We start from the raw sequence: 12,143 nt of genomic DNA, 5'->3' as shown, positions 1-12,143 counted from the left end.
GGCAATTCATTTCTTACTGTTATTTACTGTGCCGCGCTTGAAGAGGTTTACAGAAACGTTGAAGCCAAACACATGTCGCACTCCGCCATGACGGATCACAGGCTCCTGGAACCAACCCCCTGCGCATCAGACTCTCGAGAGCTGCCCTGTTCCTGACACAGCCCCGCACAAACGGGCTGTCTGTATTTGAAAGGACGGATTCTCAAGAGCCAACACCAGCACCCCGTCACTGCTGATTCTGAAGCATGCTGTAAAACTTGTGTGCTGTTATGGACCCTGGGATAAGGGCTGTGAATCCCAGACCAGAGCCCTCCATTTACTCCCTGTGAAAGAAGCTGGGTCTCATCCCTTCAGAAATCACTGGGCCGAGGGGACGGATGTAACTCAAGAGCTAGAAGGCAACTGAAGAGTGAAGATTTCATTTTTATCTGTCTTTATGATACTGTAAACTTTCCTTTCATGGTGGGCTTAATCTTATCGTTCTTGAATGATGGGAGGTGTTAAGAACCTCGCTGAAAATCGTTTTAAAAAAAAATCAGAAACCACTGCGACGCCCCACAGGGCAGAGCAAGGAGGAACAAGACTGATGTTTTAAAGAGCTAAAAAGAGTCCAGCTTCCTTCGCGAGCACGCGGAGACCTAGCGTTTCAACTTTTTTCTTTCAATCTCCCTCTCCTCACACCATGGCAGAAGCGAAACCACGAAAACAGCGTGCTGCCTTCAGGGTGTCCCTGTTAAATCACAGACCTTAGAGAGGAGTGAGAGCCCCAGCTTCTGGCCGAACAACACCCCCTGGCACCCCCATGCTGGACCAGACACTGCCAAGACAACAGCCCCGGTCTGAAACAGCCCCGGGCGCTGTGGTGAAAACAAAGCCCACTGCCTCGGGCTGGCTTTCCAGGGGAGACTCTAGCCTGGCTTTCCAGGGGAGACTCTAGCCTGGCTTTCCAGTTGAGACTCTAGCCTGGCTTTCCAGGGGAGACTCTAGCCGTGAAAAGCCCCCCCGTTTTCGCATTCAGACGCCGGCTGCTCAGAAAGAAAACCCCGCCACACGTTTAGGGCTTATGATGCCCTGCTGGACTGGGGGAAGAAAATCTGCCGGCCATTCTGCTGGCACGAAGGCGACACGCTGAGGGTCCCGGCCTATGGCGCCTCACAAACCCCACTGCCAGCACCCCCTGGCAGCGTCTGCGACGGACAGGCGCCTCCGGAAAAAACAACCCCCAAGCTGAGGCCGCTGAGCGTCCCCGGCTCCCCTGGAGGGACAGCGCCACACCTTGTCGGGGCGCACGGACGAAGCTGGGGGCGCTCACGGGGGGGGGCCACAGCCGGAGGGCCCCGAGCCCCCTCTGAACGGAGCAGCTCAGAGCTGGGAGAAGGGGGGGGGATGGCGGGGGGAGGAGGATGGGGGTGCAAGCAGAGAGCCGGGGCAGCAGCGACACCAAGACCGGGGGCTTACCACACAGCTCCGGCTTCCCCCCGTCCACACGGCTCCGGCTCGTCCGGGACACCAGGTCTGACCGCAGCCCGGGGCGGGGCAGGGAGCCGAGCGGCGCGGCACACACAACAACAGAACACACACACACATGGAAGAGAGAGAGAGAGAGAGATGTGGGAAAACACGGACACCAAACTGTAATGGAAAATGTTCAAGGAAAAGCAGGACAGCGGCGAACCCGCGTCCCGGCGCCAGCCCTTGGAATCGCTCCGCCGCTCCAGGGAAAGCTCTGTGCTCCACTGCCAGGCCTTGAAGCTTTTTTTTTAAACGCACTTCATGGCAGAAACAACAACTCTGCCGTGGCCATACGAACTCCTCTGAGAGTCCCCTCGCCGCCGCGCCGGGATCAAGGGGACCCCGTTTTCTGCAGGCTCCTCCCGACATCACTTAAACAACATCAGGTAGCCAGGTTATCCCCAAGTATCCACGATGAGCAAGGAAGTAAAGAAAAAAGTTTGGATTGGTGAAAAAAGCTGTACTGAAAAAGCCTTTTTTTTCTCCTTAGGGAGTGGAATACCTCTGATTAAATAACCTGTCTCAAAGTATTGCTCTTCCCTGATACTCAAGGCTGCATGTGAAAACAGCAGCTGTATACTACTCTTTAACAGCCATTTACTGTGATATACTACTTTAGCACGTCTGGGGAGGGCTGGTTCACATGGAGCACAGACGCCAGGGTTTGGCCTGATGAAGCCCCCAGGCAAGAGGGCGGACAGGAGCTGCAGGACTGGGCGCAGGGCGCGAGATCGCTCGCACTCCTGAGAAATCAACGCGATCTGTTCAGAAAATGATGGAAAGGAATGAGGGTGGGACTCCTGAGGCTCTGCCTGTGAAAAAACCATGCAGCATGCAAGAAGGCAGGGAGGAGACTTGGACTTGGAAGAGGAAGCTGGAGAGGAGGAGAAGCACAGTGCCATGCGTGTGACCGCCGAGCAGCGCCAGACCCAGCGGCCCGCTTGAGCAGAGCTGGGACAGGGAGGAGCTGGGTGACTTGGGCCAGCCCCTCTGGCTTGGCTTCAGCACGGGGCTGGACACTGCTCAGTAAAGGACACTCAATATCACAACATCACTACATGGCCTCCTGAGAAAACCAGATTCCTGTGTGAAAACATGCCCTCCTAGTTCGCCAACAACCATCCCCAAACCCCGTGAACATTTTTGTCTTCATTTTTGGAGGATCAACAATATGACAAGTGTCGGATTTAAATCTGAATCCGAGTGACACTCACTTATACCTTTAGGGCCACAATAAATCAGAATAATTGCAAGGCAACAGCATTCAAGAAACAAATGATCACAGCTTGCTAATTCTTGATTCAATACAAGCTCTAGTTGAAACCGTCTGAAATGCTGATGTTCCATAACATAATAGCTAACAAAGCCATACGTTAAGGTATATACATTCTCATTTGTTCTACATTAGACATTCTTCCCCTTTACCAAAACACCAGTTATCTAAATATCTTTTTTAAAAGTTTATTTTACTGGGTGTGTTTATATGCTTTTCACTCAAAAATAAATCTTTGCTCTAGCACTTAGGTTGTGCCTCCTGCAATAACTAACTTGGCACCTAAATCTGAATTTGCAGAAAAAAGAAAGGAAAGGACTTTTGTTGCATCCCTGACCACACCTATAAAATACACTCCTGTGCCCACTTGGGTTCGCAACAGCACTGCAAAACCACAGCCCAGCAGAGCGGCGCTCTCAAGACGATACTCAGGCCAGACTTGGCCCGTCTACGGCCAGCAGCTCTATCACCCTGCAACTCACAACTGGCAACCCCCTGAAGCTCAGCAGGTGTGAGCCTGGCCAGTACCTGGATGGGAGACTCCTGGGAAAAACTAAGGCTGCTGCTGGAAGAGGTGTTAGTGGGGCCAGCAGGGGGCACTCACCCTCCGATCTATGTGGGTCCTAATGCCCCAGTATAGTGACAGGGACACTGTACTGTAAAAGGGTGCCATCCTTTGGATGAGATGTAAAATAGAGGTCCCGACTCGCTGTGGTTACTAAAAATCCCATGACGTTTCTCAAAAAGAGTAGGGGTGTAACCCCAGCGTCCTGGCCAAATTTCCTATTGGCCCTTACCAATCATGGCCTCCTAATAATCCCCATCTATGAATTGGCTTCATCACTCTGCTCTCCTCCTCCACTCTGTGTGGGGAGCGTTCTGGCTCACTATGGCTGCCGTCGCATCATCCAGGTGGGGCTGCAAACTGGTGGTGGTGGAGAGGAGTCCCCATTACCTGTAAAGCGCTTTGAGTGAAGTGTCCAGAAAAGCGCTATATAAGTGTAAGCAATTATTATTATTATTACCACCACCCAACTACAACACAGTGCTCTCTCTCCAACTCCCACTGAAACTTGTCTGTCAGATGTCAACAGCAACAAAAACAATTCCAAACACACTGACAGTGTATCTTACTCCCAAAAGTTCTCTAGAATGTCAAGGTTTTTATGGTTAGAAAAGCAGAAGTGCTTCACTCTGCGCTCTCATCCCGCAATGAGATCCATGTGGGAAAACCAATGGAATGGTTTCGACTCCTTTCCCACTCCTTACACGGATCTTTGGATCAATCCTCTCAAAGCGAAACCCGGAAGTGTTTTGAACCCAACCTCTTCTGAAACAAAACTAAGGCTGCTGTCGGCCCTGCCCCGAAAAATCGGAAATGCTTTCAGCTTCAGAAACCCTGGGTCTTCAAAAGACTCTGGGACGGCAAACTAAGACAGGCTGAGATTAGAGAGGATAACCCCAGCCTAAGCTGACAGCTTGGACAGCATCTGACGAGGGATTCTTCAGACAACTTGGACTTGTTTTTGTCCTTTGATAAGTTTTGGAAGTAGAAGGGAAAACGCAAAGCGGGATTTCTGCTATCCTGACGCTGAGAATTTCTAGTTATACACAAACAGTGTGCTGGCAGGACGAACATCCCCACGTCTGTTTCACATCCCCCTGGGTCTTATGATGGCGATAAGGATCAGTCTTATGCTTTCTGCTCGTCAGAGCGTCAATCTAGGAGCTCTACATACAAAGTGAATTCACCGTGAGTTAAGCCAGCAACAGTGTTCCGCATTCCACTCGCCCCTCTCTTCCTTCTTGCATTCCCACGCGCACACCCTGTAAAACAAGCTCACGCCGCAAGTAAACGCCAATCACCTTTCTCTCCCGTCTCTATTTTAGTTCCCCTTTTTCCTCACTTCCCCGCTCACTATTGCGGATTCTCTTCGAGCTCCCTAGTGCGCGTTTATCTCTTGCTTTTCGATCTCCTAGCCTGCTTCTCGTTTTCGGTTTCGCTTTGCGATTTGGATTCGATTTCGCCTAGTGTTTTTGGATTGTTGCTTCCTCCTTGTCTCTCCGTGTTCAGACCTACTCACCTGCCTCCTGGTTTTCGTTTTTGCCTAGCGTATCTGCTTAGTGTCTTTCTCTTGTCTTGAGTCCTGCATAGGATCCTTTTGCCCTAGCAGCCTATCTTACAAACAGAACCTAAACACACCCTGACAGATCACTGTTTCTCCCAGTCAGCACCGGTTCTGTGGAACCCTGCGTTCTGTGTACAACCAAATATAATCTCTTCCTGTGAATTACCAGGAAGCAGCAGAATTACTCCAGGCAGTCTCCCAGAACAAGCAGCATGTTCTGTGCCGAGGACATTTGGTGCCTGAGCCAAATGGAGTGATGTGTCTGAAGTAATGCACATCCGTTTAGCGCAGTGTAGGCACAGCGCACAACTCTTTAGCCTACGTTTTGAGCACAAGTGTTAAAGCTCAAGACCTAGGTATCACTACTACAGCTCTTGTGCATGTTCAGCAAACATGTCACACACAGCACAAAGCCTTTCTGTTCAGGAGCGTATGTACATGTTTAGCAAAACATACTACATACACTTAACAGCACACTGTTCGTTCTCCTCAAACAGGTGTGTGTTAAGTTAACTTGGTACCTATGCACAATGTTCAGTTTCAGAGCAAGTGTGTGTTAACTAGACCTGGTGCAGTAGGGCACTTCTCTCCTGTGGAATTACCTGTAGGGTCAAACTCATGCGAGGAGACGGAGGATTTCTCAATCTTGTGCTTCTTGTCTGGAGGGGGGTCCTTGCTGTGGATGCTACATTGCCTGAAAGATACAGAGGAAGACAGAGCTGATTCATGGCGACCAGGTGCCGCAGTTTAACAGCAGGGAACCTGGAAAAAGGTCTCGGGAAAATGAAGACGTAATATCCTTGGCTGCGCGTCAAGTCACGTCAGCTCGAGTTCAAACCCTTCTGCCCAGTCCTGTGAAGAATCCACTCTCCACCCCCCAGCAGTGGGGCAAGGAGCCTCACACAGGGTACTGTCACTCCTTGAAAGGGGCAAATGTTTCAGGAGAAAAAAAAAGACTGCAATTCTGGAGTCAAAATCCCTCTAACGATACATAACTAGCCGTTACCATTTCACAATAAAGAGGCATTCTTCTCCTGCGCAAGAATATAATGTGTCTGGAGACTGGGGGGCCAACGAGGAAGCAAGAACTCTATTCATGAAGGCTTCTGTCATTAGGACTTCTGAAGAAATCCTTAACAAACCGGCATTCTCCCCTTCCGCTCAGAGCCTCCGCGCTCCGACCCTGCGGTTAGGCCCGTGTCTGTCCCCCTGACTGGCTCCTTGGTCCTCTACAGCTTTAAGAGGGGCTCGTTTAAGCGGTGACCTCCGACCCGGAGCCGTGAAAGGCTCTACACAGAAGGGCCCTTGAGTGAGGCTCCCCCCCCCCCTCCCACTCCCAGCACTGGGATTCAGCACCGGCTGTTCCACTCTGGAAGTGAAAGAGCTCCGTTCAGAGGGAGCTGGAAAAGTCCCCTCCTCCCTCTCGTCGAGGCCGAACAGCACTCGGGGAATCAGGCTGCTGCAGGGGGAGAGGGGCTGCACGCCCCGGTCACTGTGTGAAGCCAAGTGTGTTGCTTCTACCCTCTCATTCCCTTGCTGCACATCTGCTTTGGGAGGGTTATGGGAAAAGACGCCAAGCTGATGTGACATCCTAAGTGGACAAACCTAGATGGATGACCCCAGGACACCTCACAGCAGGTCAGCCCCCAGATCCCCTGGGTCTCATCTGTGCCTGGTGCTGCAGTCCCTGAGCTATTCTGTCTTTATTCCATCAATCACTAAGAACTGCGCGGTTCCTCTGGAACGGAAGCCACAAGTCCCCAAAAACCTCTCGTGGCAATCTAGCTTGAAGCATCGGCTGTCGGACAAACACACGTTCTCCCTGTTCCTGCAACCAGCCACCTCTCGCACTAGGAGGGTCAATCTCCAGCTTCTAAATGATGCGGCTTCAGCTGTGAGACACAGCTGTCGCCATGCTGACTATTGTAATACCGTAATCAGGCACCAGGCCCCATGTTCCTTGACAAAGTGTCCGCCCAGTCGCGCTGTGCTCGGCGCCCGTGGGAACGCTCTCTTGTTACTGGGGATCACGGGCGGCTGTCAGGTAATTTCACTACCTCAGACCACAGAACAGGCAATAAAACAGTCCTTACCTGGTTGGTTTTTTGGTGGGAAACCTGCAAGACAAACGAGAGAAGATGATCAGGAGGTGTGCAGGAAATTCCACCTGTTGGATTTTCTCACTGCGGCGGAGGCATTTCCTGAGAGCTCCACGACTAAAATCACCCAGGGTACCACTCGCCGTGCGGAAACTGCCCTGACTCATGAAATCGGATCGGACAGGACACTTTGGTGAGACTCAACACACCCAGAAATGTAAGTAAATAAACTTCTATTTAATCTGGTAAATCAATTTAAACCAACTTCCTATTTACACTGGAGACCCGAAGAGGGGTTTATGCTGCAGGGCATTTTTCCTGAGGTAATTTGAGTGAAGTTCCTTGCACAAGGATACAACACCTGTACTTGAACCAGGAATCTAAAAACTGGTTCAAGTACAGCTGTCTCTTGCGATTCTTCTTTCAAACCGAGATGAAACACTAAAGCCATGAAATAAACAAAAGGCCCTTGACAAAGCCTGCATCTATTTATTTGTTTGAGTGTCTGTAGGAACGAGCAGTGTCCCGACCAAGTCCGAGCAGAGAGCTTCGCTTTTTATAAATAGCCGGGGACTTTTTGCGGGTCACTTTTGTTTTGTTGCTGTTCCTTCCCCTGAACAATAGCCTGCTCCGCAGAACAATGGCACTCACGTCAAGCCCACTGACTACACTGCTGAATTGTGGGAAGGATTCCCGGAAACTGTGAGGGATCCTGGCTGGGCTCCCGTTTCCTGAGTGTGTGAAATTTGCAGGCCGATGTTGAAGAAGGACAGGGCGGGGTGGAGAGTTGGCAGAGGAGGGGGCTGTGGGAGCCTCTCTCAGTCCCGCTGAGAGACTCTTTCAAGTGTGGTTCGCTGGTCTCGGGACCGTAACTGCTGTCGGCTCTAATGCAGAGCTGGAGCTCCCACGTCATCTGAAAGGGAGCGAGGGAAACACTGCTCCCTGCTCGTCAGCCCTGCTCGCACAGCCCCAAAGCAGACAGAGATGAACTAGATATCTGAGCCCGACGGCTAATTCAGCCTGAAGGGATTATTCGCCTACTGGGGTTGTCTGTCTGGGGTTACACAGGGGTGACCACAGGGGGGGTTGGGGAATCCAGTCAAACCAACTTTGTAGAGTGGAAAGAAGTTCAAGAGTATTTGAGGAAAACGATGCTGAACATGTTCTTTGTGTGAGAACTTGCGGGACGTTGGATCGAACACCAAAAAAAAAGGAACTTTTGTAGCAGTAATCTTGCCTCCAGCAACAGACGTCCCGAGACCACCAACGTGCACGCACTAAAAACGGATGAGCGCGAATTCCCAAGCGAACTCATGGAACGGAGTTGAACAAACCAAGGCAGCAGCTTCGAGCTCCAACAAGCCACGACTCCAGAGAAGCTACATTTCAGATGTCCCGGGCTGAAAAGACTCAGAGAGAAAACCTCAAGGATGAGGCTGAAGGATTAAAGACACAAAGAAAGAGCAGTGTAAAGAGACTTATTTGTGTAAAGTGAAATGAAACTGTAAAGAATTATTTTTGGAGAGGGTGGGTCTTCAACATGGCGCTGGTTATTGAGGTTTTGTGCTGCACTGTGCAAGAAAAAAGCTGACTTTGTCTGACAGCGACTGCCCCAGCACCCTAAAAGCACTGCGTTAAAGAAACGTAAATCTAGTCTCCCTAAAAGACAGCAATGACAAAAGGATTAATGACTTCTGATAAGCCTGCTTGACATTTAATTAATCCGACTACACTAATAATCACCAACATGAAGTCGAATATTGTCTTGATAGTTCAGCACCGGCGGAAAATGCCATGCTTTCAAATTTACTCAAAACTGACAACCCTGATGCTCAGCAGGTGTGAGCCTGGCCAGAGCCTGGATGGGAGACCTCTTGGGAAAAAAACTCCAAGGTTGCAAGTGTTAGTGGGGCCAGTAGGGGGTGCTCACCCTGGGGTCGGTGTAGGACAACGCTTCAGTATAGTGATGGGGACACTGTACCGTAAAAAAAGAGTCGTCCTCCAGAAGAGACGTAAAATGAGGTCCTGACTCTCCATAGTCAATAAAAATCTGCCCTTTTTGAGAACAGTAGGGGTGTAACCCCAGCGTCCTGGCCAAATTTCCCCATGGCCTTTACCGTTTATGGCCTCCTAATAATCTCCATCTCTGAACTGGCTTCATCACTGTGCTCTCCTCCCCACTGAGAGCTGCTGTGTGGTGCGAGTACTGGTGCTGCACACTGGTGGTGGTGGAGGGGATCCCCATTACGTGTAAAGCGCTTTGAGTGGAGTGTATAAAAAAACCACTACAGAGGTGTAAGGATGATGATGATGATGATGATGATGATGATTAGGCTGCAGCATAGAGAGGGCACGCCACCTCCACGCGCCCTCGGCCCCGCGGTGCACACGTGACTCAGCATGAGGGTACCCGGGCTGATAAGCTGCAGCGAGGGGCGAGACGGGGGTGGGCGGGCAAGTGCGCTGCCCCGATAGCGCCGCGGCTCTCCGCACTCAACCGCCTGCGGGCCGAGACCTCTTCCTCCTGACAGGAAGTGGCCCCATGCGAGGGGGTGCCACCGCGCTGCCACAGCATCCTGCTGAAGACGAGAAACTGCTACAGATCTGGCTGCATCCCCCTCACATGTTGGCCAAGTCCCCCTAAAACATCTCGGGATTTTAGCACCCCTGGAGTCTGGTAAAAGAGCAAAGACACAGCTCCAGAACAGCACGAAGAAATTCAAATTGAAGCTGTAAGCACTGAGCCTGTTATAATTCCTTGATCTCCAGAAAGAATCTCAAACGCCATAGCAATTATTTGCATTGATCTTACAGAGCAGGGATCTTTGCCCCCTCTCTAACTCATTCCTAAACTATGCAAGAGTTTAGGCCTGCATTAGGCCAGATTCCTACAATCCTGCAGCTGGATGGCACTTTAATTCTGCATCCTCCTGCAGATCACATCTGGAGAGCGAGGCTGAAACTCAGGTGTTGGGGTGGGAGGGTCATGAGTTAAATCACCCCGCTGGCTTGAATCCGCACAGCCCTTATTCACAGCAAAGACCGATGACGAACAAGAGGGGGTCATTAGGCCGGACTGATGTTATCCTGCATTTTGGGGGGATCAATCCAGGGGTACCAAGGATGGACGAGCACAAAGACTCAGCTGCCCTTCCACGTGTGGAGCGACCGTCTCCAAGAAGAGGAAGTCAGGACTCGCACCGCAAGGAGCTCGGACAGAAACGGACACAAGACAAAAAAACGTCCTGCCACATCCTCAAAAGAGAAGCCAAGCTACGCCTTCACGTTTTGACTCCGGAAGCGGAACCGGCAATAATCCCGAAGGATGACAAAGAGCTTCGCATCAAAGAGGGGACCCCACTTCATCCACTTCTTCGTCCAGCAGCACCCCGCAGAGTTCAGCCCGTGACGGGGTTCCAAGAAGCCGCAGTTGTGTTCGCAGCGCGTGAGAGGAGGAGCTGAGCACCTGCATTCCCTCTCCGGCTCCGCGCCGCTCGGCCCAGCTGTCAGAGGGTGCAGCAGCAGCTATTTGCAGGATGAACACCTAATGCAGTGTATTTTTTGGGGGGAGGGAGGTCTTTTTTCCTGTTCTTAAGCAGTGCCCCAGGGGTGTTATTCTTGAGTCTGCCTACAGGCCTGTGGAGGCACAGAGAGGCAGAGGGGGTCAGGGGGTGGGGTCTGTAGCAGAGCATTCTGCTTGCTCTTAGGATAATCAGGGCATGACTGAGCACAGACACATGACATTAAAAAACAGGCCCGACTTGTTCAAATCCCTAGAGAGCATCAGCACAACGATCTGACCTCGGAGGGCCCTCCCAGCACAGCAGTACAGCCCAGTTCTACAAGTCCACCCCTCCAACGTGTTAGGACAAAACCAGTCTCATTACACTGCACGGGTTGTGTTACAGTTGAATACTAACTTTTAAAGCTGAACGAGATTATCTTTTAAAGATGCGGCTTTCCATTGCGCACATCATTTAGATAGGGATCTAGTTTCCTTGCATCAGGGTTAATGCAACGTCATGCACATGTGAATTAAGATTAATTAAAAGAAAATCAAATCCCTCTTTAAGACACCATCTAACACTGAGGGAAACTAATTTGTAATTGGCTGCAAGGTTTTTTTTTTTTATTTAATCCAGGACTAATTACTGGTCTGATCTCCTTTGTTTCACAAAGCTTGAAGGCTCTGAAGGTGAACAGCTTGTTCCTGCTCTTGTAGGTTTCCGCATCCCTGGGTCAGCAGATTGACCTCTGACCTCTGCGGACCCGCACCCGCCTCCCGCCAGCCCGTGTGCCAGCGGGAGCTCCTGGACGACCAGACTTCCAGCACCTTCTGACCTCAGCGATCAGGGGAGGACGGGGTGACACTGACGGACTTGAGGGAGCTCCCTCCTGCTCTCCGGAGCGCAGATCCTGTGGGCAAGCAGGGAGGGGGAGGGGGAGGGGGGGTTGGGGGCCGCCGCCGCTTCTGTTCCTGCTGCTGGCGAAGCCGACGCGCTGGAGAGCATGAGACTGTCAGCCCTGAGCGCTGAGGCTGGGCGAGCAGGAGAGGGGCGGGGGGGCGCGGGGGGGAGGCCTCGGCTGCTCAATTGAAGCTTTGTTTCGCGGCAAAAAATAAAGGGGCCAGGACCGGGGTCAGGGACACCCCGGGAAGGAAGCAGAGGAACGGCACCGAGACGCTCCCAGCGAGCTGAGAGCACCAGAGCGGAGGACGGGCCCGGTGCTGTCCCACAATCCCTTATCCCATCACAGGGAACACACACGGCACCAGGGTCAATATTCCCAGAAGTCAATCAATCTACCAGCGCGTCTTCAGACTGGGGGAGGACACTGGGGCACCTGCAGGAGACCCACGTGAGCACAGGAAGAACGTACAAACTCCAGGGACAGCACCCCGGGCCTACATCTGAGCCCAGGGCCCCAACAAACCACTGTTAACAGTAAATTAATTTGTGTTGGTCACAGAGTTCGCCCGCGCCTCTCCCTGGGCATTCAGCTTCTGTCATCGTCAGAATATCGTCAGAATCGCCAGCGTGCTGCCCTGGAATCGGGACTGTTTTTTCCTAATTACTTCCTCAAATTGGGAAATGTCTAGTTCTTAGCAAACACAAGTGTATCCCGGTCTAC

General features: G+C 51.6%; 1 protein-coding gene across 4 annotated transcripts in view; it reads right to left on the bottom strand.

The window, feature by feature from the left end:
* arhgef12b (Rho guanine nucleotide exchange factor (GEF) 12b) overlaps positions 1 to 12,143 on the bottom strand; it is an 82,896-nt gene that overhangs the window by 36,824 nt on the left and 33,929 nt on the right. For 2 of the 4 annotated variants that reach the window (XM_069183009.1, XM_069183010.1), the window contains exons 2-4: positions 7,008 to 7,031; positions 5,517 to 5,608; positions 1,459 to 1,515 (exon numbers count right to left, since the gene is read on the bottom strand). In XM_069183009.1, the coding sequence (XP_069039110.1) occupies positions 1,459 to 1,515; positions 5,517 to 5,608; positions 7,008 to 7,031 (173 nt within the window). The remainder of the gene's footprint in view (positions 1 to 1,458; positions 1,516 to 5,516; positions 5,609 to 7,007; positions 7,032 to 12,143) is intronic. The other 2 variants (XM_069183012.1, XM_069183011.1) reach the window with 2 other exon arrangements.

Source organism: Lepisosteus oculatus, chromosome 23 (genome assembly GCF_040954835.1).
Source record: "Lepisosteus oculatus isolate fLepOcu1 chromosome 23, fLepOcu1.hap2, whole genome shotgun sequence".
NCBI classification, from domain to species: Eukaryota; Metazoa; Chordata; class Actinopteri; order Semionotiformes; family Lepisosteidae; genus Lepisosteus; species Lepisosteus oculatus.
This window is presented reverse-complemented; position numbering and strand designations above follow the sequence as displayed.